This window comes from Gadus macrocephalus, chromosome 10 (genome assembly GCF_031168955.1).
Source record: "Gadus macrocephalus chromosome 10, ASM3116895v1".
NCBI lineage: Eukaryota > Metazoa > Chordata > Actinopteri > Gadiformes > Gadidae > Gadus > Gadus macrocephalus.
Genome location: NC_082391.1, coordinates 9,049,152 through 9,075,131, shown reverse-complemented (window position 1 = coordinate 9,075,131; position 25,980 = coordinate 9,049,152). Strand labels below are relative to the sequence as shown.

At 40.4% G+C, this 25,980-nt stretch overlaps 1 protein-coding gene and 1 long non-coding RNA gene across 2 annotated transcripts in view; one reads left to right on the top strand and one right to left on the bottom strand.

Annotated features, from left to right (window-relative positions):
• Nucleotides 1–843, bottom strand: part of LOC132466471 (uncharacterized) — a 29,562-nt gene extending 28,719 nt beyond the window's left edge. The window contains exon 1 of the long non-coding RNA XR_009527876.1: nt 574–843. This is a non-coding gene — a long non-coding RNA (uncharacterized LOC132466471). The remainder of the gene's footprint in view (nt 1–573) is intronic.
• The window catches only part of uvssa (UV-stimulated scaffold protein A), a 483,727-nt gene extending 458,034 nt beyond the window's left edge, over nt 1–25,693 (top strand). Inside the window, exon 11 of the mRNA XM_060062339.1 lies at nt 25,417–25,693. Within this exon, the coding sequence (XP_059918322.1) occupies nt 25,417–25,678 (262 nt within the window). The 3' untranslated portion in view covers nt 25,679–25,693. The remainder of the gene's footprint in view (nt 1–25,416) is intronic.
• The last annotated feature ends 287 nt before the right edge of the window (nt 25,694–25,980 follow it).

Below are 25,980 nucleotides of genomic sequence, written 5' to 3'. Positions count from 1 at the left end.
AAAAACCAAAGGAGAACAATGCTCTCCATCACAGACATACAGCATGTGTTTGCCGCCAAAACCACAAAGTAAATCATAAAGCCTGTTAACACCATACTTAACTTAAAAACGCTATATACATAATATTAAATCAAAATGTGTAAATAAAACATGCAAATTTATTGAAATATCAAATTATATACAGAGCGCTCCGTAGAACCTGCTTACCGCCAACAGGGTTTCCCTAGTTCTAAGGAACTAAGGGTAGCGCTAACGCCCAAAAAGCGTGAAAATAAAAGACATGCAGTCACGCAGCCTCATATTAACATATTGAATGCAGTACAACATATTAACATGTAAAATAACAATGGCATGTTAATATTATAATTTTGTGAGAATTCAAATTTCCAACTTTCTTTTTTAACTCTGTTACACCCGAGTTCTGAAAAGTTGACCTACCTCCTCGGTATAACCTACAAAGAGCCCATTCTGTGATTAAACCATAGGTAGCACATCCTGTCAGGTAGGTGGTTTAAGAAGAGTATGCGGTACTAGTAGGCCAACATTTCAGAACACTAACAAACACGGACAAACCTGGTTTAGGAGCAGAACTGAAATCATGTTCTGTCATCACCACCGAAGCTGTGATCTCCTCCATCGGCTCTCATTCACACGGCAGCGGTTGCTCCAGAGGAAGGGCTGGGTGAACGTCATGGCCTAAGCGAGTTGATGCTCTTTTATAAACAGACTCCCTTCTAGGCAGTCCCCAGTTGTTCCACTGGAAACGGGAGGGTACATACCCAATCTTCAGTCGCTTGATGTGACCCCGGTTGGTTGCTAGCTGTAGCGTTAGTGTAGTCTGATTCACTAAAGTGCCGGCTACTAAAAAACGTGCTGCCTTGTTTTATTGTAAAGTTTGGCCATTCATCCCGGCGAACCGCTTGAATCCACTTCTTCCTTAGACTCAATTCAGTTGGGAATCCATGAAAACTTAAGTAGGGTTGGTGTTGTTTGTTAGATGTACAAAGTGGAACAGAGCAGTGACATCTAGCCTTTGTTTCAGCCATTGTTGAACTGCGCCGGAAGTGTTCATGCACAACGAAGACAAATCCCGCCAATGGCACCCGGAAGCGTGATAATCCCCTATTTGGGGCATTTCTCGAAGGCACGTCCCCTTTTTGTCTCCTTCGTTCGAAAATCTGAGAGTATTCCGAGAGGAGTGATGACGCTTTCAACAATATGGCTTCGCCTGTGAAGGGATTTTTTTTTTTTGTATTTGTACCACGTAGGTCATTCTAATGTCGATTTCAAATGCTCTTACACACTTGATTAAATTGCTACTTTATTCCGGTCACCAATTTATACATTGCATGGTCTTGTTGTGTGTGCAATACAATGTACAGTTGTGTTGTTTGTTTTCGGGTTGGTTTTCTAAAGAGGCTAATGTAGCTAACCATAAACAACGACTGGCCAATTTCATGCCACAATCAAAAGACGAACAGGATGAATGCCCGGAGACCAGAAGTGACGTCAAACGTGCAACTCGGAAGGCTGGCGTCCGAGGATTCAGGAACACATCATCACATCTCTATATAGCAGGGGTCTTCAACGTTTTCCAGGCCAAGGACCCCCAAACTGATAGATGGAGCGGGGACCCCCAATTTATATATTGTATAAAACTGTGTTTTATATTAAACTGGTCCTATAGTGCCATGCATAAATGTACCTTGTTATTTTGCATTCAATACTAAGATATTCAAATAATACACAGGTTCATAAACATGTGCACGGTACAGTGAGTAGGGTGGCCATGCCACTGCCATTCTTAAACATAACATAATAAACTGATGCCTGCCAAGATCAACAATGTCTGTCAATTGCATGTAATCATGCATAAAAGCTATTCAAGTAGACATTTTTAAAACATAAATATGGAAACGAAAATAATTGATGTTTGTTAGTGTCTTTCTTATCACTCCGCAATAGTCCGGTAACTTATCAACCCCAGCGTGTCCAGTTGCTAGCAACGTCAACGTCTTTGGTGGAATATTTCACTGCTGATCGCTTATTTTCCCGATAATGGCCGGCATTCTGTAAATTATCCCTTAACAGCCCTCTCTCGCTCCCAACAGTCTTGGCTGTGCACTCTCATCCAAATACGTATTGTTTGCGGCGGAGGAGGGGGTAGATATAAAGACCGGACGAGTCGCTGTGCTGTCCTTCTTCTTAATTGAAGGAGCAGACAGAGAAAAGCTCTCTCCTGCTGGGCTTTCATTAAAATCAAATGCATAAAAATGTCGCAGCCAGTCCTGATGTGTCAGGTGTGCGCGAGAGACATACGAACGTACGCTTACCACTTTTTTAAATGCCATTCGGATCGCATGATAGGAATAGATCTATTCCGAATAGAAATCGGATCAAAAGTGTCCATGTAACCGCGGCTAGTGTGTTGGATTCATGTTAATGTGTATTTAAAGACATTTCAATTTGTGTAAAAAATTGCTGGGGGAATATAAAATAATTGTCTAATCAACCACAACTTTCGCAAGCCCCCTGCAGTACCTCCGCGGACCCCCTGCTGAAGACCTCTGCGGTAGAGCCCATGGGACCTATGAGATTGAAAAATATGAATCGTTCCAATGGAGAGAAACACTGTAAACCCGAATTTTGCTTGTTTGTTATCTTAACAATTGTTTTCTTGTCAATATGACATGGGTGTGGGTAGAAAGTTTATTTAACTTAAAATAATTAATTGACAACGCCTCAACTACATGGAAGTTAACCAAATTGAAAATCAATGTTATGTTTGCTAGATAGTCGAAGCTGAGTTAAAATACAAGGCTAATTGTGCTTCATCACGTGGTACGTTTTGCGTCACGTGGTACGTTTTGCGTGCCTGCATGACTTTGAATCCACCTTGAAGCGGCCATTTCTGCGCACAGTTGAAAGGAGAAACGAAGAGGACTCGTTTATTTGAAAAAAGGTGAGCGTAAATTCTTAATAAACATTTAAGTGTTTGGTCGTCTGTGATACGCGTTTATTGTAAATTTAACTGAAAAAATGTTGAGTGAATATCATTGAGTTATTCTTAACGTCTTACTACTTAAACATTATTATATAGTCGAACACAGTACAAATCATCGAAAGTGGCAGGCCTACTTTTACGACGGAGTATTAGGGCCACACGTGAAGAAAAAAAATATTTTTGCCGTGACGAGATCGACGCGTCGACACGTCGACTTTAAAGTCAACACGTTGACATTAAACTCGAAATGTCGAGGATAAAGTTGAAATGTCATGTCGACTTTAATCTCGACGTGGCGACTTTAAACTCGAAATGTCGAGATTAAAATTGAAACATCATTTCGAATTTAATCTCGATGTGTCCATTTTCCGTTCCTCTGTCAGCTCGCAGACGCTCCGGGCATCCTCCCAAGCGTGCAGCGGATGACACGAAGTAGTCGGCAATAACCCTTAGGGTCATTGTTTGTGGTGTAGGCCTCCATCCAAACAATATAGCGACTAAAACCGAAAATGCAACCACTGATGGTAATGCAGCACTACTACAGCGGATGACTACTTCGTGTCAGTAATGGAAGTAACGGAAAATGGACACGTCGAGATTAAAGTCGATATGATGTTCAACTTTATTCTCGACATTTCGAGTTTAAAGTCGACACGTCGAGATTAAAGTCGACATGACATTTCAACTTTATTCTCGACATTTCGATTTTAATGACGACATGTTGACTTTAAAGTCGACGTGTCGATTTTAATCTCGTCACGGCAAAAATATTTTTTTTCTTCACGTGTGGCCCTAATACTCACTGGCGGCAAAAAAAGAATTAAAATAAATTCAACAAGTAGCTTTTTACACGAGGCACCTATACAATGGCTGCCATACATAACGTAGCGGCCTACACAGATAATGCCTCGTATGTCTCGTCGCCTGGTTATTCACACACCAGACACAACTTCTCGGACGGCAGAGTTGTCCGCCCATTCAATATTTAACCATTAACCTTCGTTCAAACGTTTAACTAATCTTCAACGCAATCTTCAAGCGGGTTGGTTTCTGACATACGTCAGACCTGTGTTGATGGTAAAACAATAAGTGTTTTTAATTTTTTACTATCATTACCAAGAACACACGTTTGACCCGCTTGAAGATTGCCTTAAAATAAGGGGATTTTTAGGCGTGAATGGACCTCTGCCCCGGGTGGTTACCACGCGGCAAGATGGCAGCGGCATTGCCGCATACGTGCCACTGAACAGCGCAGCTCAGGTGATATCTAGTCAGTATATATAGCTATGGTCGCTAAACGTTTATTTCTTGTTGCACTTGCGCCAAAATAATTAATTGAGTGGAAATATATATATATATAACAAATATTGTTATATATAGCAGGCGTTTCTATAAAAATGTACAAATATTCATACTCAGGGCTCGGTGTTGGACCCCTCACTGTACATGCTCCCCCTGGGTAGTGTCATTAGCAGGCATGGCTTATCTTACCACTGCTATGCTGATGATACACAGCTCTACATCAGGACAACCCCCACTTCTTCTGCTCCTCTGCCAACATCCACACTGACCACCTGCCTGGAGGAGATAGAGGCGTGGATGAAGCTCAACTTCCTACAACTTAACAGCCATAAAACGGAAGCCATCCTTGTTGGCACGCCACATCAGCTTCGCTCCCCCACCATCACCAATATCACATTCTCTGGCCAAAACATCCCCCTTTCCACATCCGTCACCAACCTCAGTGTTAAAATGGACCCACAACTTAATTTTGACACCCACATCAAACACCTCTGTAAGACAGCATTATACCACCTCAGGAACATCGCCAAACTCCGCCAATCACTCACCCTGGCTGATGCAGAGAAGCTCGTCCATGCCTTTGTCTCCTCCAGCACTCCTCATTGGGATCCCTGGCAAGAGCATCCAGAGGCTCCAATACATTCAAAACAGTGCTGCCAGGGTCCTGATGAGGGTGCGCAAGCATGACCACATCACCCCCATCCTGAAATCACTGCACTGGCTCCCTGTCCCACTCAGAATTGAGTACAAGGTCTCCCTCCTCACCCACCAGTGCCTTCTCGGACTTGCGCCCCCCTCTACCTTCAGGAACTCCTCACCCCCCCGACAACCTCACGTACACTCCGTTCAGGATCCACTCACACCCTCCAAACCCGACATACGAAGCTGTGCACCATGGGTGATCGGGCCTTCTCTGCTGCAGCCCCTAGACTATGGAACGCCCTCCCTTACCACCTGAGGGCTCCACAGACTACAGCTCTTTTTAAACGGAACCTCAAAACCCATCTCTTTAAAAGAGCATTTAGCTTAACTTTCTTTGAGGTTCCCCCTTTTAATAGTTTTTTTTTCTCTGAAGCACTTTGAGATTCTTGAATATAAAGTGCATTATAAATAAAATGTATTATTATTATTATTATTATTATTATACTGTTTTGTGTAAAAAGGAAAATATGAAATGGTTATTTAACTACCAATTTCTATTTTGTAAATTGCTTTGTGGAAAATATAAAATGCTTATTGAAGTTGCATATCTGTCCTAATTCTCTTTTCTTTTTTTTTTTTAGGTCTACATGCTTGAAATGGTAGAATGCAAACATAAATGAGTTGGCTTTGTAAGTATTGTACCTACTTCTCAGAAAATCATAGAAGAATAATTGAACATTATAGAGCTGTCCATGGACATTTTGGAAGAAACTGTCCATTGCCCTGTATCTACAGTGACTGTCATCTAGTTTTCCGATCACAGCAATCCATGAAAAACCACTTAAAAAAACAGCATGAGTTTCACAGCATGAACCTACTGGCAGTGTTGGGATAGTTCACTTTCTACGTGAACTAGTTCAAAGTTCAGTTCACAAATTTTAAAATGAACTAGTTCAGTTCAACGTTCATAATTCAAAGATTTTAACTAAGTTCACAGTTCCAAAAAATGAACTAGTTCATAGTTCTTTTTTTCAATATGTTGCTGTGTGAGCTATTATTTTTTTCCGGTATTTTGAACATCGAGCCCACTTCGTGATTTGTCTAGGATGATATAGAGTGGTTGAATCAAGCATCGTAGCGAAAATGTATTGTACATTTAGCGCATTTTGTAAATCCCATTGATTTCTGTTGGAAGACTCATTGCTTCGTTGGCCGGAAGCGGAAAGGGAACTAGTTTGGTTGTAGTTCAAATTTGGTTGTAGTCTTTTCGCTCGGTTCTAGCCCTACTGTTGAGTCGGAGAACCGAGCGAAAAGACTACAACCAAACGTAAACAGCCCCCATTTACGTTTCCGGCCAACAAGCAATGATTCTAGGAGGTATTCTAGTCCGCTGAGCTATGAGCCAGCGGGAGATAACGTTATGGATTGTACATATTTATAATTCGAAATTCGTCTCAGCCTTTATACCACAGACACTCTAGGGTCCATAGCATATAACCGTGTTGTCTGATTACAGTTTGATTCATTTTTCACTATTTAACAGATCTCGTTCTGAAGAATAATCACCGAGCCATTCGTTTCAATGGGAATCGGGACGGTCTATACTTTCAACATAAAGTGTATTTATATTTTTTAATTCGTCCCAGCCTTTACACCACAGACACTATAGGGTCTATAGCATATAACCGCATTTTCTGATTGCAGTTTAATGTAACAGTAAGCTGACAACGCCGCAACTGCAAATGAAACACACGGAGATAACCATGGCAACCGGTCAAACAAATCATTCTGCGCGCGCATCCGCCGTTTTGATAAACAAATAACCCCCCAATTTAACGAAGTTAAACCGAGTGCGGGTGCCGTTCACAGACACCAGAATGAACAAGTTCACAGTAACGTTCATCAGGCAGTAATGCAGTACGTTCAGTTCACGTTCGCCGAAAATATGAACGAGTTCATAAACTATCGTTCAATGAACGCGTTCAGGCACAACACTGCCTACTGGACATTTAACCTTTAAAATGTACTGTCAGTTATGCGATTTCAATGAATCAGTGAATATAAAACAGTATTTCTCTCATCTTGGGAAACATCTTAAGAGTAAAGAGACTGTTACTTGCCCCTTTAATCATTGTTCTTTCAAATCAAGTGTTTACTCTACCTTTACTTCACACAAAAGTCAATTTCATAACAATGTCACACTGCAAGACTTGAAATCTGAGCTTGTTCTTCAAACAAATGTAAATGAGGAGCACCTGGTTGATCAAGTGCAGTCAGATATCAGTGATGCTGAATTTTCTGGGGTTGAGAATATAACCGAGCATGAAGTAAACACTGATACAGTTCAGGCTAGACTTGCATCTTTACTTCTGCGATTGCAAACAGTTTTACATGTCTCAAAGACAGCAGTTCAGCAAATAGTTACAGAATTTAGGGATATTGGTGTTTTAGTTGGTGAGATAAACAAAAATACTCTTGATAAAGTATTGAGGCAGCATGGTTGTTCCATTGATGAAAGCACTTTAAATATAGTTAAAGATACTTTGTGCCAGACTAATCATTTTAGCTGTCTTTCAGAAGGTGGGTCTTTGGGAACTGACAAAAGAAGGTTATCATTTTTCAAAGAGAACTTGTTTTAGATTTGATCAAACAAACATTTGTTTATGTGTCAATCTTGGGTGTTCTTCAAGTATTGTTGAATAGGGGTGATGTACTTGACAGAGTTTTAGAAGAAAGACAGAAATTTCAATCTGGCCATTATGCATCTTTTTCTGATGCATCATACTGCAAGGAAAATCCACTTATTTCTGGTGAAGATCCAAGTATTTCTCTGGGCTTGTATATTGATGATTTTGAAGTCTGTAATCCTTTAGGGACCTCAAGGAAAAAACATAAATTGTGTGCCATCTATTGGGTAATTGCTCATTTACCTGTAAGAGACCGATCATCCTTATGTACTATATTTCTGGCTGCCCTATGCAAAAGTCAAGATGTTAAAACATTTGGTTGCAGTCCAATTCTTCAACCATTGCTGAGAGACCTAAAATTGCTTAGGAACTAGTGTGAGAGGCACAGAAATATACATTACATCAGATAATTTTTGCAGATTTTGCCTTGCAGGTCGAAAAGATATTCAAACTTGTTCTGTAAGAAGTGGTGCATTTGTATTGAGAACAAGAGAGTCACATAACCTAGACCTCTCTGAGTTTAAGGACAATGTGACTTTGAAAAGTGTGAATGGGGTAAAAAGGGACTGTGTTCTAAATGAACTACAGTACTTTCATTGCATCACAGGGTTTCCACCTGACTTTTTGCACGATCTTTTGGAAGGCATTGTACCTTTTGAGCTGTGTTTGTGTTTGAAAAAATAAATATTTCACTGTAGATTATTTAAATACTGCCATACAGCACTTCCCTTATAAGTTTTCAGGCATTTTCAGTCCTCAGAAAATTCCAGTAAATTTTCATTTGGTCGGAACAATAGGAGGGAATGGCCATGAGAATTGGACTCTGTTAAGGTTGTTGCCATTAATTATTGGTGAGGTTGTTCCTGAAAATGATAACGCTTGGTCTGTGATTCTCGAACTAAAAGACATTGTTGAAATCTTGGTATCGTCCAGTTTCACAGAAGAAAGCCTCTCTTACTTGAAGCAAAGATCTTTGAACATAGGAAACTTTTAATAGAAGTGTTTCCTGATGTGAAACTCAAACCCAACCATAATTTCCTTGAACATTATCCCGGTCTAATTCGTTACTTTGGACCCGTGGTGGACTTCTGGACATTTCGCTTTGAAGCTAAACATAGCTTCTTCAAGAAAGCAGCCCGGGATCTAAATAACTTTAAGAACATTGTTTTGTCCTTGGTCAACTAACACCAACTTATGTTGGCATACTTTTTTGACATGCCATGCCTGTACAAGCCAGCAGTGGAAGTAGAAAGAGCAACATACAGTTCCCTAGAAAATCTGTCAACCTTAGTCAAACAAGCTATTCAGCACAAATTCAATTATCTGACCACTGTATCACTTGCCACAACAGCCTTTATACATGGGACAAAATATGTAAAGAATAGACTTTATTTGTCATTGTGCATTGGATACACAACGAAATTTGTTTGTGCAACCACTAACAAAAGTGCAGTTGTGCTGGGTGGAGGGTAGGAGTGTAGTGTGATTATTAAGTTCTGTGATGGCCCTGGGGATGAAACTGTTCAAAGGGCATGTTTGTATCATTTGGAAGCACGAGTGGACTCCCTGACTTCTGTCAAATCCTGTACCTTGTGGTAGTGGATGTGGTAGAAATTAACCTTACATTTTATGTTAAACTATGATTATTATTAGGCCTACATATCATATAGATACTTTAATAGTGGAAAAGAGCTGATCACCTTTAGCCTAGATGTTATGTGCCATGTCGTACCAGTGAGTGGGTCCAGTCCATTCCCACCTGATGTGCCATGTGACACCCGTGAGTGGGTCCAGTCTATTCCCATCTGATGTATTCTCTGAAAACAATGCTAACATTCACACGTGTGCATCATCTCTGTTTGTATTGTCGGAGATTAACCGAGATATAAAACACTTAGACTAATTCAAGAGAGAGAGTAAAATGAAAACGAGGGGTCCGGAGCAAGAATTGACAAAAGACTTTATCGTGAAGAAGAACAACAACGATAACAGCCGAGTAGGTCTCAAGAGTCACTGCGGTTCACAAACTGCGGCGTCTTTTTATACACACAAACAGAGCAGCTTCTCCTTGAAGTGTCTGCCTCCATTCAGTCATAAATCCATCTTAACCTGAACAGTCAGCAATTGGTCAGCAAATGGTCAACAAAGATAGCCCAAAACACTAGGCTAAGGTCAGCATGCCTTATCCCCGTAGCGTCCTGCTCCTTTTAGGGGCCCAACCATCTGTTCTGAACCCAGACACCCAGGCCCCGTGTGTTTCTCCACTATTAGACACACAGACCTCATAATAATCATGGTTTACCATAGAATATACTCCTTAATTTCTACCACAGTATAAGGATAATATATGTTCTAAGGTCACATTGGCATCCAGAAGACATGAGAATATGCTGACATCCACACAGTATGACCCAGAAAAACATTCTATGCACATCAATATTTGATGAAAGTCCAACTTTGTATTGTGTAAGAATTTGGGATATAAGGAGCTGTCCGGGATTCATTCAGTAGTGTGTATCCGAGGATACCATTCGGCTTTGTTGTCTCTCGTTTGCGGGTGGCAATAAACTCTCCATCTATGCTTGACCTGGACTCCCCGATTCCTCTTGCTTATAGCTAGTTGAAGTGAATTAGATAAGTTGGTATTATTAATGCTACAACATGGACAACAAGGCATTCTTTATTCTTCAACCTTTCTCCACCTGGTACCTGGACCACTTCAGATGTTTTGAAGTTTGCAGCACTGATGATCTCCAACTTGTTGTGGTCGAACCTGCAGAGCTGAACCACTACGCCCCCCTGTCAGCCTACACCGTGCAAGGAAGACACCTGGTTTCTCCCAAGGCATCCCTACTGCACTGAGGTAATAATTTTGCTGATTGTCTTGTGGATAATTATAATTGTGCATTAACCCTGAACTAACCCTGAAGCCTGTTTTGATTATAAGACTACCTTATGTTTTATACTTTTCTATAGCTCACCTTTCACCGCCAAAATAAACAAAGGTAACATTTTGGTCATCATAATCACATCAGGCATGCCTGATAATGGTCTGATTGCCAAAACGTTGCCTTTCATTTAATAAATATGCGAAAAACGAGATGTGTGCGGTACTTTCCTCTTAAAGGTAATCCAGGGTTTCCCGCAGAAAATGTGTTAGTTTAGGTGGGGGGGTGCAACTCTTGTATAAAGGTGGTATTATGGTATAGATCATGCTTATTTTCATGCAAGCTGTCAGACTGTTGCCCTGAAGCCTGATCTTTACACAGAGAGTGAATATAGTTTAGATTGTTTTATGCTAAACTATAATATTCACCATTAAAAAAAGTATAATTAAGCAGCCGTGTGTTGATAAGGCGGCCGAAACCCTGCCTAGGCTCTGTAAACTTGAATGTAATCAAAGGGGCCACCATAGCTACCAAAATAGTATTACATAGGGTTTAAATAAGACATTCAATTTATAATCTGGCAGGACAAAAATCCAACATTTTACAGTGCACTCTTCTACTGCGAAGGTGCAATTGAAAATTTGATTTTAATTTGAAGTAACTCATATTTAGGTGACCTTGGGTGTCTTGAAAGGCGCCTCTAAATGAAATGTATTATTATTATTATTATTATTATTATTATATGATATGCATAAGGCGTACCTATAATATTTGATCATGACACAACCATTTTTGTAAAAAAAAAAAATTTAGCTGGGATTCACCATGTTGCTGCGCGTCATCCTTAGCCAAGATGACATCCGGAGGATAACCATTGATAACATGCCAGAGACTGTTATTGGCCTTCACTTGATGCTAAAAAACATGCTTGGACTGGAAGGTGACTTGGTGGTGCAGTTCCAAGTTAGCAGAGTGAGCTCTGAGCTTTGCAACTTGAGTTGCATGTCAGAGCTGCCTAAGGACAAAGTGACTTTGAAAGTCTACAGCAAGAATCTAGAATCCTATCAAACAGACTCAACCTTGGACACGGCAAGCCTAACCACATCCTCTGAGGAAAGCCACAGCCCCTCTGCCAGCCGTCCTCGTCAGCTGCCACAGCCATTTAACATTCCTACTTTTTCATTTGATGTGGAACGTAAGTTGAGGCACGGAAATGAAGCCTTCCATAAAGATGGAACCCTTCTTGACGTCTCCAAAGACACAAAATCTGACATTTTGGATAAAATAGCAGAAGCCATCTATGTCCATAACCCATACCCAACACGTGAGAAATATGATTTGGTGTCACAAGCTCTCGTCGAAAAACATCCATGTCTGAGGGAACTAGGGTCGGTCAATGGTTGGTACTGTTGGGAATTTAGTTTGAAGTTTAAAATGGGTAATTTCAGACAGAAGCTACGATTGGCTGGATGCCCAGAGCTCAAGATAAACTTGCGCTGTCCAGGTACACCTGGGAAAGGAAAACTTAAGAGGGTCAGAAAATCTGAAGTAAATTACCTGAGGGAAAAACACAACGTTCCATCGAAGAGGAAAGAACGGAGATGGTCACCGAAATGAAGAAGAGGAAAATTGATTGGCAGCAAATAAAATAAATGATGACCAACACATTTTCTTTACGGAGAAAACAAATTGTGGAGGATGAGCCACCTGTGGCCGACGTAAGAGCAAGAGGGCCAGCACTGTTCTCTGAACGTCAGGTAAAAGTATTTTTTCCATTTCAGATGAGGTTAGGAGGATCAGATTTTAAACTGATTTGCTAGATAATTTATTTAAGAATAGTTTATATGAGTCATGAATAATAGAGCTGTCAGTTAAACGCGTTATTAACGGCGTTAACGCAAACCAGTTTTAACGGCGTTAAAAAAATTATCGCGCGATTAACGCAATTCTTTTATTTAAAAAAAATATATATATATTTTTTTTTTTTCAAAACAAAGAAGCAATAGCCTGACTGCTATGTTCAAATGACATTTGTTCAAAGCAGTCGTTTAATTGCACTATAGGCTCTTTTTTTGTATCGTCCTGTTTTGATCAGTATATGCCAATGTTGTTATCAATAAAAAATCATTTGCACAAGGCAAGCCGATGCACTTCACCATGTTGATAAGAGAATTAAAATGAGAAGAATTATGGGACAAAGAAATCAAGGGATATTTAGCATAGAAAAATAATTTGCGATTAATCACGATTAATCGTGAGTTAACTATGACATTAATGCGATTAATCACGATTAAATATTTTAATCGCTTGACAGCTCTAAAAAAAATATATATAATTGAATTAACAGCCAATCGCTTGTGTTCTTTTGCTTGTTTTCTGCCTACCAGATGAAGCAGAGTTTGCTCGCCTTACGTCTGTTGACCTGAAAGGCTCCCTCTTCGCTGGCCTTGACAAGTATCTGCTGAGGTTTCTTGAGGTGTACAGAGCCAGGAGTGGGCTGGTGGAGCTGAACAGCCTTTTGAGTACACTGGATAATGACGTACATGTGTTGATATAAGCCTGTTTTACACAATCCATACCTGCCCATGTCTTACAGATCTTAGAGCAATAGTTCCAAAACCCCTTGTAGACTCCCATTTTGAGCTAGAATACTTTTTGAATACTTCTATATCAAGTTATTTATTTCATTCTATTCCAATATCAATTTTTTCCGAACATATTGATTATTTTTTAACTCAAACAAGTATGCAGACATTAGTAGAATATAAAATCACTTTTTTTCTGATTTCTGGCCGAATATATCCCATTTGTTGGTTGTCTTATTTTTTTTACAGAGTTCCAATCAAAGGCAAAGGGCAGTTGTTTTGATGGGGCTCCCCTACTATCTAAAAGATGCGGCCAAACTTTACAAGAAAGTACAGGTATGTTCTTCAATTTTTTCTAAATGCTTTCTGTTGTAAAAATAATAATAAATTAATATGTACACTTAAACTATATTCATGTGAACATGCATTGCGGTAAGAACAATGCTGACTATAAAACATTTTTATGATCAAACAAAGTAAGCTAAACGGACCACCCAAGATAAACCAGCACCACACATTCTAGTGGGGCAGAAGAACATTGAAAAGGATTATTTATGTGTGACTCTACTTTGTTTTATCCTAAATGTTGCATAGTCTGCCGTTAATCTGTTTCAAAATGTCCCGCGTGATTTAATTTGTAATACTTCACTCAGCTCATATTTCAATGAAAGAAAAGTAAAGTAAAACCAAAAAATAAAATAAAATACAATTGAACCTATCCTGTTTCATGCTTACTGCTGTTGCTGCTATGACACCTGAATTTCCCCATGGGTATAAATAAAGGTTAATATTTTTTGATATATTTGTCCACTTTGTGTAGGTCACAGATGCAGAGGAGGACTGGACAGAGGGGATGACAGTCGGTATCCTTATGGTGGAACAGAATGATCGGGTCGGTTTCGCAGTGGTACTCGAGGAAGAAATCATCTTTCCAAGCATCAGTGATTTTCCAACTGCTGTGGCACTGCTAATGAGTCTGCTCTTTGCCCTCAACATAGACTACCCCAGAGGCCTTAGGTACACTTTTGAGGCAATTCAGAAGGTGCTTATGGACATTGGTGGAGGGCAATGCTCTGCATTGGTTCATGGGTTAAAAAACCGACTCTTGAGGAAGAAAAACTAAGCTTAAAAGCTGCTTTTTGCATTGTTGTTAGTTTTTATGCATTTTTTGTAAATGCACATTGTTGCGTTTACGTTTTGTTAGACTATTTGTAACTTTAGCTAGCATTCAACAATATACAAGTTTAACATTTTACTGCTTTTTGAGAAGATTTCATAGAGAGAGAGAGAGGTAGCGAGAGATGTAGGTAGCTGGAGAGAGAGGTAGGTAGGTAGCTGGAGAGAGAGAGAGAGAGAGAGAGAGAGAGAGAGAGAGAGAGAGAGAGAGAGAGAGAGAGAGGTAGGTAGCTGGAGAGAGAGAGAGAGAGAGAGAGAGAGAGAGAGAGAGAGAGAGAGAGAGAGAGAGAGAGAGAGGTAGCTGGAGAGAGAGGTAGGTAGGTAGCTGGAGAGAGAGAGGTAGGTAGCTGGAGAGAGAGGTAGGTAGGTAGCTGGAGAGAGAGAGGTAGGTAACTGGAGAGAGAGAGGTAGGTAGCTGGAGAGAGAGAGGTAGGTAGCTGGAGAGAGAGAGGTAGGTAGCTGGAGAGAGAGGTAGGTAGGTAGGTAGGTAGCTGGAGAGAGTGATAGGTAGGTAGGTAGCTGGATGGAGAGAGGTAGGTAGAGAGAGAGAGGTAGCTGGAGAGAGAGGTAGGTAGGTAGAGGGAGAGAGAGAGGTAGGTAGGTAGGTAGGTAGGTAGCTGGAGAGAGAGAGGAAGGTAGGTAGCTGGAGAGAGAGGGGTAGGTAGGTAGGTAGCGAGAGGTAGGTAGGTAGGTAGCGAGAGAGAGGTAGGTAGAGAGAGGTAGCTCTTGAGGAAGAAAAACTAAGCTTAAAAAGCAGTTTACGCTGCTTTTTACATTGTTGATGTTAGTTTTGATGCATTTATTGTAAATGCACATTGTTGCATTTTGTTGCGTTTACGTTTTGTTACACTATTTGTAACTTTAGCTAGCATTCAACAATTTACAAGTTTTAACATTTTACTGTTTTTTGAGAAGATTTCATAGAGAGAGGTAGTGAGAGATGGAGGTAGATGGAGAGAGGTAGAGAGAGAGGTAGAGAGAGAGAGAGAGAGAGAGAGAGAGAGAGAGAGAGAGAGAGAGAGAGAGAGAGAGAGAGAGAGAGAGAGAGAGAGAGGTAGAGAGAGGTAGAGAGAGGTAGAGAGAGAGAGAGAGAGAGAGAGAGAGAGAGAGAGAGAGAGAGAGAGGTAGGTAGCTGGAGAGAGAGGTAGGTAGGTAGGTGGAGAGAGAGAGGTAGGTAGAGAGAGAGGTAGGTAGGTAGGTAGAGAGAGAGGTAGGTAGGTAGCTAGAGAGAGGTAGGTACACTGTAAAAAAAAATCCTGTTGTTTTTACAAAAAAAACTTGCCAGCTGTTTTTTCAGTGAAAATGTTAACCACTTTACAGAACAAGCTGTACAGTTTAAAACTAGTAATTTACATTACACCCGTAAATATAACAGCTCTTTTCTGCTGAATTAACATGCCGAAGCTGCTGTTAAAACAAATTATTTCTGTGATATTTACAAGCAATTGTTGCATATATAACAGCTCTTTTCTGCTGAATTAACATGCCGAAGCTGCTGTTAAAACAAATTATTTCTGTGATATTTACATGCAATTGTTGTAAATTGTACGTTTATGCCCATTCAATTTGACAAAAAAATATCAACCTAATAACCTTTTTTGACTGTAAACGTCTCAGTTGTTTTAACCGAATTTCATTGACATTTTTACTGAAAAGTTTTTTCTAATATAGTATTAATGACAACGTTTTATAGTAAAAATACCTAAATACTGCAAATGTATTTATTACAAAGGGCGTAAAAACTAGTTTTGACTCCAACAGTGAAATTGCCTAAAAATAAATGTTCACCACTTGCTGGGATCAGATCTCAGCAGAATACTAACTTTTCTATACATTACAGGCGGATTCAATATTTCAGACATTTGTCTTTTAAACTGCAGTGCCATCTTTTGTAAATGTTTGCCCGTTACAAAGAATTTGGAACAGATTAGGCATTCAAAATGAAAATAAATCAAATAACTTGCCTTTCCAGGAATTTATTAATCTCACAGAAGGTAACATTCTACATTTCCAAACACTAATAATGTACTTCACAAGCACAATAAATGACATTTGAACAATTAGTTGCCATCTTGTTGGTACTGAAAGAGGAACGATAAAGACAGACTTTCCGACAAGTAGAATTCTTAACACCCTTCAAAGATGGAGTCAGCATAATACACTCAAAGATAAGATGAACTATGAGTGTACAGTGATAATTTAGAGGGAAAACTAAGGTCACTTTCACCTTTTCAAATGGTATTCTTACTATTTGTGCATTTTTAGAATAGCTTCTTAATTTTCTAATTAGAAATAATATACAAAATGGCCACTTTCTGAAAACAAGCTATTATGGTACACATACAAATGAGGAAACACAAAAAGAAAACTTCACAATTGCATACAAATTCTGTAACAATTTGTCTGTAACTTTTACTCACTGTTTAAAGGGTAATTCCGGTGTAAAATGGATTTGGGATGTTCTGTTATGATAACGAGCAGAAAAGTTCGTTTTGGAGCACAAAAACCGCAGATAGACACATTCTTTAGTTGGCTGTTTTTAGCTTATTCTATCAAAACGCTATAAACTTGGAACAATGAGGGCACTGGTTATGGTAAAAACGAAATCGCTATTTGGAACCACTTAAAAGGCTAAAAGTAGCCCGACATTTCTTTGGTATTATAATAAGGGTCTTAAGATATAAAACGAGGCATTGAGAACTTTGTAAGTGTACAGACCACACACAACAATGGTAGGGGTCAAGTGGACTTTTTCCATCTGTATTTCCTCGGCCAGACACGTGTCCTCCATGTAACAGAACATTGCGTCTTCTTTCTCATTGAAGTATGACAACAGAGCAGCACCATCTCTTTGACGTCTTCAGAGAGACCACACAGCTCTCCTCTCATCGCTTTTAACTTTGTTAAAGCCTGTAGGAACCTTTTGTTCTTGTGGACAGCAACAGTGTTCAGGTAGTTCAGGAGTCGTTTCCCTTTCATATCCAGATTCCTCGAGAACATTTCTTGAAGCCCAATTCCGGTGAGTTCCCTGAAGTGGACTGCCATGCCAAGTTCCTCAAAGAAAAATGGCCACTTTTCCAGGAGATGCTTGATGTTTTTCCCTTGGTTAACTTTTTTACACTGGGAGTAGAAAGTGTTCTTCATTAGGCTTTTGAGCCTAATGAAGTCTCTTAATTTTTTCTCTCTTTTCCTTCTGGCTCTCTGGGGTCTCTCCAAGAGGAAGGAATTTTGGATCCCAGGTTATGCACCCATAAGTGTCCTGGATCACTGCTCTCTTTTCTGGGGGGACTTCATCTGTGTCAGAATCATCAGTGCGATACCTTCGCTTTCTTATTTTTGGGGTGGTTGATCGCACATTCTCGATTCGGTTTTGCAATTGCTTAACAAGAGAGTGATACCCTTGCCCAATCGCATCTCCTTCTATGACGTCTTGCAAAGATTTGGGATATTTTGATACCATATTTTTTGCAACTTCAATAGAGCTCCTTCTACTTATGCAGGAACTTTTTTGTGTCATCTCATGAACCACAAGGCGGACCATCTCCCTTCTCATTCGTGGACTTGGTCGCTTTTCTCTCTCCAAAGTCTGCGTCAGTTCCTCTGGGAACTTATCCCACGGAATCACAAAGGTATCCACCCAGTCGACATGAGGGCTTTGGCTGCTGTTTGAAAAGGTTGGGGTTGAACTTCCTGGTGAAAGAGACTGCAAGGATGGAGAAGGTCCTGGTGAAGCATCAGATGAGCTGCTGGTTGTAATACTTGACTTCCATCTCTGTTTCAAGACAGCAACGACTTTTCGTGCTTGAATTGGCCTCAGCGCAGACAGCAAGTCAGCTTCCTCAATAAACTGGAAATCATCATAGGTCTCTACCCCAAGGGATTGCAAGTGCTCTACTAAAACATCCTTTGTCATCTCTGGAAGGTCAGGCAAGACCTCAGTGATCGCGGAGCGTAGAAACAATTGCTCCAAGTCAGTCATATCTATAATGAAAGAAGAATGACAACTGAAGAGAAATAAGCCAGTTATTCAACACATAGTTAAGCTGAAACTCTACTTGATTGCAAAGTTTTATGAGAGTGATGATTTAGACATTTATGCATCTTAAAAGGAAAGCTAAGACCACTTTCAATAAGCTTTTCAAATGGTGTTTTTGAATTTTTACCAAGCATACTATTTTTAGAATAGTTTCTTAATCTCACTGGCCAGGATCATATTTATCTCAACAGCACACTGTGTTTTAGGGGAATGACTTGTAACCTGTTCACAATGTATGATGGTACAACCCAGTCGCCAAGAAAAAACATTGACGTGTACGTTTCCATGAACACTGGATACGTAGCATTTCAACGTAAAAAAATAGCGTGTTATACCTACAGTATCCACGCGTGCCGCTGTGGAGGCGGGTTTCGGGGTTTGGGTTTCAAGGCTTTCGCGGCAAATTGTGGACATGATTGTTTAGGGGGGGGGGGGGAGGTAGACTGTTGTTGACCGGGGAGGGGGGGAGGCACGTTTGTTGAGGGGGACGACGACGACACGATTGTAGGGGGGGGGGGGGGGGTGGAACACGTTCGTTGAAGGTGGGGGGGGGGGGGACACGTTTGTTGAGGGGGGGGGGGGGGAGACACGTTTGTAGGGGGGGGGGGGGCACGCTCGACAACGAGAGTTGGTTTTTATTGAACGCTCGACAACGAGAGTTGGTTTTTATTGAACGAGACTTCAACACGGAACAGCTGCACGAAACGATGGTCACGTCACTCTCGGTGACGGTGTCGACAACAATGAACACACGAACAATGTTAATAGAACAACACACAACCACATAACATCCCGAACCCATTAACCCCACTTAATCCTAACAACAAAACAAGTTAACAAAAGCCCCATTTGTCAACTGACAACCCCAATTCCCAGAATCCCCCGCGGCTCCGGAACACGGCGTAGCTTATATTAATCTTTATTATCTGAATGGGAAATGCAATATTTTGGGACCGATTCACCGTTAAACGTGTTTCTAATAGCATTTCTAGGGAGAAATATACTCTTTACTTGCATAATCTTCAGTCAGTGTCTGATCTTTAGTTTTATAGTTATTAGGATTTGATCGGCTCGCTCGCATGTTTCAACAACGTCAGGTTGTGGGCTGCTTTCGCTATAGCAGCTCACGTGCTTCCTGTGTTTGTGTTATTAAACTGTTACTTTATGTAACTTTTAATGATATCATCTTGTTAGAAACATGTATATCTGAGAGCCAACCCAGTCGCCAAAAGCATACGTTGACAGTGTACGTTTCGTGAACACTGGATTACGTCGCATTTCAACATAAAATAGCGTGTTATACACACACACACACGCACACACACACAAGCACACACACGCACACGCACGCACAGACACACAGACACAGACACACACACACACACACACACACACACACACACACACACACACACACACACACACACACACACGCACACGGTGCATTTCGCTGCTAAAACAACAACAAAAAAATATTCCCTCAAATATTATTACTAAAGAACCGTTTTCCAAAGAACGAAATGTAAACCAATGCATTCTGAATGGGAGTGTTTCTCCGATTTTTCCATGCTACACAGAACGAAATGTAAACCCATGCAAATAAAGACTTCATGGAGTGTGTTGGGTGGTATTCTATTTTTTTCAACGGGGCTCGTGCCGTCTCCTTTTGACCTTTTGACCCCAGTAAATATCTTCCCGGTGGCGTAGGAGGACGAACAAGGAGGTCCTTCAACATCTACGCTTCCAGGCGATTACAACGGTGCCACACATGAGCATATTCGAACATGTTTAATGGTAGTAATTAGCTGTCGAAATTGGAGGCCTTAATCAATAATGAGCAGCTATTGATTTGCTTCCCGATAAAAATTTGTGACAAATTACATGTTATTTAGCATCTACACGTTGAGATGAGTCCAATGACACCAAGCATGACACTCTAGCTAATGGTAACATGTATTTTACATGGTACACCTAGGTCTAGGACATGATCTCGGTGTAGCAAGAGGGCGAGCTTGATCTCATTGGACTCAGCTTAACGTGTAGATGCTAATTTACATGTAAGTTGTCAAAAATCTCCATCGGGAAGCAAATCTATAGCTGGTCATTATTGATAAAGGCCTCCAAAATCGACAGCTAATTACTACCCCGAAACATATTCAAATATGATAATGTGTGGCACTGTTGCAATCGTCTCGAAACGTAGATGACAAAGGACACCTTGTTTGCCCTGTTGCACGACCGGGAAGATATTTTCATACTTCTAATGAATTGATTCATATTTTAAGGTTCTCGGAGTGAGACTTTAAGCGGCTGCAGCAGAAGTGTTGAGACGAAAGATGATATCAAGACATTAATAGAATATTCCCATTCACATTATGATTCTTCGTCATAACATCCGACCAAACATCCTTTACATTCACCGAGCGAAGATTATGAAAGTCCAGGCCCCCCCTTCCTGCACTCGGGGTCCGACCGGGCCAAGTTTCGGTGCAGGGGTCCCAGTTAGGCCCTAGAATATGGTATTCAAATTTCAGGGCGGTAGGACCTTCCTATCTCAAAAACTGTTTTTCCACCACATTCTGAACCATTAGGTCTCGCAGGCAACACTTCTGAAGGGGCTTTGTCCAAATGACAGTCCATTTGGGAAAACTTTTTTTCTCTATGGGCTAGAACTACAAATCTTGGATATGTTGTTCTCGGGGCCCCGGACAATGTGTGTAAACATTTTAGCATCACTAGCTATCTCGAAAAGGCCGGAAAAGGGGCGTGACCTCCAACAGTACAGTCAATGTACATAAGACAGAGGTTAGTTTCTAGGCCCCATTTTTTGCGGGATGTAGGTGTACATTTGTGGCTTAATGTGTGTAGACACAGCTGGCCTGTGCCCACGTCTTTGAAGTCTGGGGTCAAAAGGTCAAAAGGAGCCGGCACCACGCCGCTTATGAGATAACAAAAAGTTAATCTGTATTTCTCTCATAACATTTTGTCATTATTGAAGAGAGGCCTGATTCTCAGATATGCATGTTGGACTGTTAGGGTATAGGTCTGGGAAGAACTTCAGGCCAAAATCTTGCAAGCGAGCCGCTGGGTGCAGGTGCAACGAGATGGAGCACTTGCTGAGTCATTTCCTGTAGGGCTGGAGCCACAGGTTGAAGCGTATGCGTCCTTTGAAACCCCCTTTGATATATAAGAGACCCCAAGGTACAGTTTACTTAAATGTTCTCGCCTCAGTCACCTATTGCATCACTTCCTTTAGGGCTTCGGCCTCCTAATTGATCATTGTAGTATAATTGAATGCCCTCTTTCATATTATATGATACTTCCACCTCTGGGACGTGGCAACAACTCTCCAAATCCATATGGGGAGGGGGGGGGGGATGCTTTTGGACAGTAGGGGTGTACACTAGACATAAATAGGAAGCAAACTGGTAACCCTTCCTTTTACAGTCCCCTAATTACTAGGTATTTACCCGGTACATACATGGTAAATCATAGTGTATTACTGGGTAATTGCCACTGGTAATAAGAAGGTAAATACAGAGGTAGTTACCCGGTAAATACATAGTAAATCATAGTGTATTACTGGGTAATTACCACTGGTAATAAGAAGGTAAATACAGAGGAATTATCCGGTAAATTATAGTGTATTACTGTGTAATTACCACTGGTAATAAGAAGGTAAATACAGAGGAATTACAGCTGAAGTACTCAGTAAAACCTCCACTATTACCCATCAACTCAACTAAGTAGCGTGTAGTTGTGACTGTTTTAGGTTGGTAATAACTCCGATATTGTGTACTTCCTAGGAAATTAGGCAACCAATTCTTATAAACACCTATTATCCAAGGTTTATGTTGGTAACAGCCCAAATTGAATGATGTACTATCTAGAAATTAGCATAGTGCTTTCCAATAAAATACTATTCCTTAGTTATTATTCATAGCTACACCCATTTAGAAAGGGTTTATTCGATTTACCACTATGGAATTACTTACCTGGTAACAACCCTCTGCAGGAAGTTTTCCTCTAGTGTCATGGTACATCTTCTTAAATACTGGGTACAAAGCCGTTTGTTTCCATGGTATTACCAGGTTCTTACCATATAATTTATAATAGATTCCATTATCCATGCAGTCAACACAAACATGTACCATGTACGTTCTGCGACGTTACCAAGTAAAACACGACAACTTACCCAGTAATTATGCTGAAACTGTACTGTAAAAGGAAGCCTCGTTTGTTTCCATGGTATTACCAGGTTCTTACCATATAATTTGTAATACATTATTCCCTTTTCCATGCAGTCAACACAAACTTGTACCATGTACGTTCTGTGACGTTACCAAGTAAAACACGACAATTTACCCAGTAATTAAGCTGAAACTGTACTGTAAAAGGAAGCCTTGTTTGTTTCCATGGTATTACCAGGTTCTTACCATATAATTTGTAATACATTATTCCCTTTTCCATGCAGTCAACACAAACTTGTACCATGTACGTTCTGTGACGTTACCAAGTAAAACACGACAATTTACCCAGTAATTAAGCTGAAACGGTACTGTAAAAGGAAGCCTCGTTTGTTTCCATGGTATTACCAGGTTCTTACCATATAATTTGTAATACATTATTCCCTTTTCCATGCAGTCAACACAAACTTGTACCATGTACGTTCTGCGACGTTACCAAGTAAAACACGACAATTTACCCAGTAATTAAGCTGAAACTGTACTGTAAATGGAAGCCTTGTTTATTTCCATGGTATTACCAGGTTCTTACCATATAATTTGTAATACATTATTCCCTTTTCCATGCAGTCAACACAAACGTGTACCATGTACATTCTGCGACGTTACCAAGTAAAGCACGACAATTTACCCAGTAAGTAAGCTGAAACTGTACTGTAAAAGGAAGCCTAGTTTGTTTCCATGGCATTACCAGGCTCTTACCATATAAGTTGTAACTGGTTATTCCCTTTTCCATGCAATCAACACAAACCATATATGTTCTGCAACATCGTTCACCAGTAGTTAAGCACTTTAATTGTTGTTATAAAACCCCAAACCACTGTTGATGAAAGGCATATTAGAATTAAACAAAATCAAAGGCTTATCTTTCAAACAATGCATATCTCACAAACAGGCACTGAACACCGAAGAAATCGGACAAAAAAAAGAGCCGTCCACATCAACTCAATTTAAATGTTACTGAGGGTGTTTTCATAAAACACATGACATTGTTATGGCAAGTGACCACATGGAAGACTGCTTCAACCTCTTCAATTTGAATAAGCGGTGAATGCCATGCAGCAATCTGCCTATGGGAGCATCTTTGTGGTCATTCGCAAACCAATGAGTCCACTCGATGAATGAGAGATGACTCTTTAGTGTCTTCTCTGTGAGGTATCCCTGCAGTCTCCACATCTGGGATTTGAAGGCTGAACAAGACCTGACCAGGTACCTCCAAATCTCCCCTTCCATACTGTAATAAAGAATCAGAAGACAAGAAAATAAACATTAGGACTGTCAATTAATGAACATTTCTAGAACATGTAGAACTCAATTATTAGTTAAAAAAGGATGCTGATCCTCTGGCCATTGTGTTTGGTCATATTGAAAAGAGAAAAAGGCATAGCCATAAATACAGTTAATAGGACGGGAGGGGACAGGCTGTTAGCTCCGATTAGCACTTTAGCATCGAGCTAGCGGAGCTTCTGTCATTCAAATAACTCGGACATGTTGTTTAAAACCTATAACACCCAATTTATTAAAATATCCGGATTTAATCGGGCTCTCTCCCATAAGTACAGTTAATAGGACGGGAAGAGACAGGCTCTGTTAGCCCCGGTTAGCGCAATGCTAAAGAGCAGCTCTACCGGAGCATGCCACCTCAACAGGTGCAAGTTAGCCTCCGGTTTGATATTCGCCGGATATTCGGTTTACCACCCAATCGGATTCATCAACATAAGTGCAATACATTACGGGCTTAGTATGTTGAGGACGGTTTAGGACGGCGTATCGCGAAAATCACAAACACATGTTGTCGCCATCGATGTCTGTGCAACAACGTCATTTACGTTCTGGCTGCTACCTGTTTTAGGGACCGTCAACAAGTTACACTCACCGACTGGTGGCAGAGACGTTACCATGGAATTGTTTCAGACAGGAAATTAATCACACAAATATATTGAAATATAGTTAATCATAATGCAGTTAATAGTTTAATATTCGACAAAAATCGACTAAACTATATTTGAAATTATTAATTGCATCCCGTTTAACAATAATGCAATATATTAGCAAAGTTACCTGCAGTAAGTAGCAGCCCACCATTGGCAACTACTACTACAATCAGGTGACAAAATGTATTTTTTTAGTGATTTTTATGTTATTTTATATGATTTATTTCCAGAAACAATTCCATGGTAACGTCTCTGCCACCAGTCGGTTTGTGTAACTTGTTGACGGTCCCTAAAACAGGTAGCAGCCAGAACGTAAATGACGTTGTTGCACAGACATCGATGGCGACAACATGTGTTTGTGATTTTCGCGATACGCCGTCCTAAACCGTCCTCAACATACTAAGCCCGTAATGTATTGCACTTATGTTGATGAATCCGATTGGGTGGTAAACCGAATATCCGGCGAATATCAAACCGGAGGCTAACTTGCACCTGTTGAGGTGGCATGCTCCGGTAGAGCTGCTCTTTAGCATCGCGCTAACCGGGGCTAACAGAGCCTGTCTCTTCCCGTCCTATTAACTGTACTTATGGGAGAGAGCCCGATTAAATCCGGATATTTTAATAAATTGGGTGTTATAGGTTTTAAACAACATGTCCGAGTTATTTGAATGACAAGCTCCGCTAGCTCGATGCTAAAGTGCTAATCGGAGCTAACAGCCTGTCCCCTCCCGTCCTATTAACTGTATTTATTGCTATGCCTTTTTCTCTTTTCAATATGACCAAACACAATGGCCAGAGGATCAGCATCCTTTTTTAACTAATAAACAAAAATAATCTTTGAGTTCTACATGTTCTAGAAATGTTCATTAATTGACAGTCCTAATGTTTATTTTCTTGTCTTCTGATTCTTTATTACAGTATGGAAGGGGAGATTTGGAGGTACCTGGTCAGGTCTTGGTCAGCCTTCAAATCCCAGATGTGGAGACTGCAGGGATACCTCACAGAGAAGACACTAAAGAGTCATCTCTCATTCATCGAGTGGACTCATTGGTTTGCGAATGACCACAAAGATGCTCCCATAGGCAGATTGCTGCATGGCATTCACCGCTTATTCAAATTGAAGAGGTTGAAGCAGTCTTCCTTGTGGTCACTTGCCATAACAATGTCATGTGTTTTATGAAAACAACATCAGTAACATTTAAATTGAGTTGATGTGGACGGCTTTTTTTTGTCCGATTTCTTCAGTGTTCAGTGCCTGTTTGTGAGATATGCATTGTTTGAAAGATAAGCCTTTGATTTTGTTTAATTCTAATATGCCTTTCATCAACAGTGGTTTGGGGTTTTATAACAACAATTAAAGTGCTTAACTACTGGTGAACGATGTTCCAGAACATATATGGTTTGTGTTGATTGCATGGAAAAGGGAATAACCAGTTACAACTTACATGGTAAGAGCCTGGTAATACCATGGAAACAAACAAG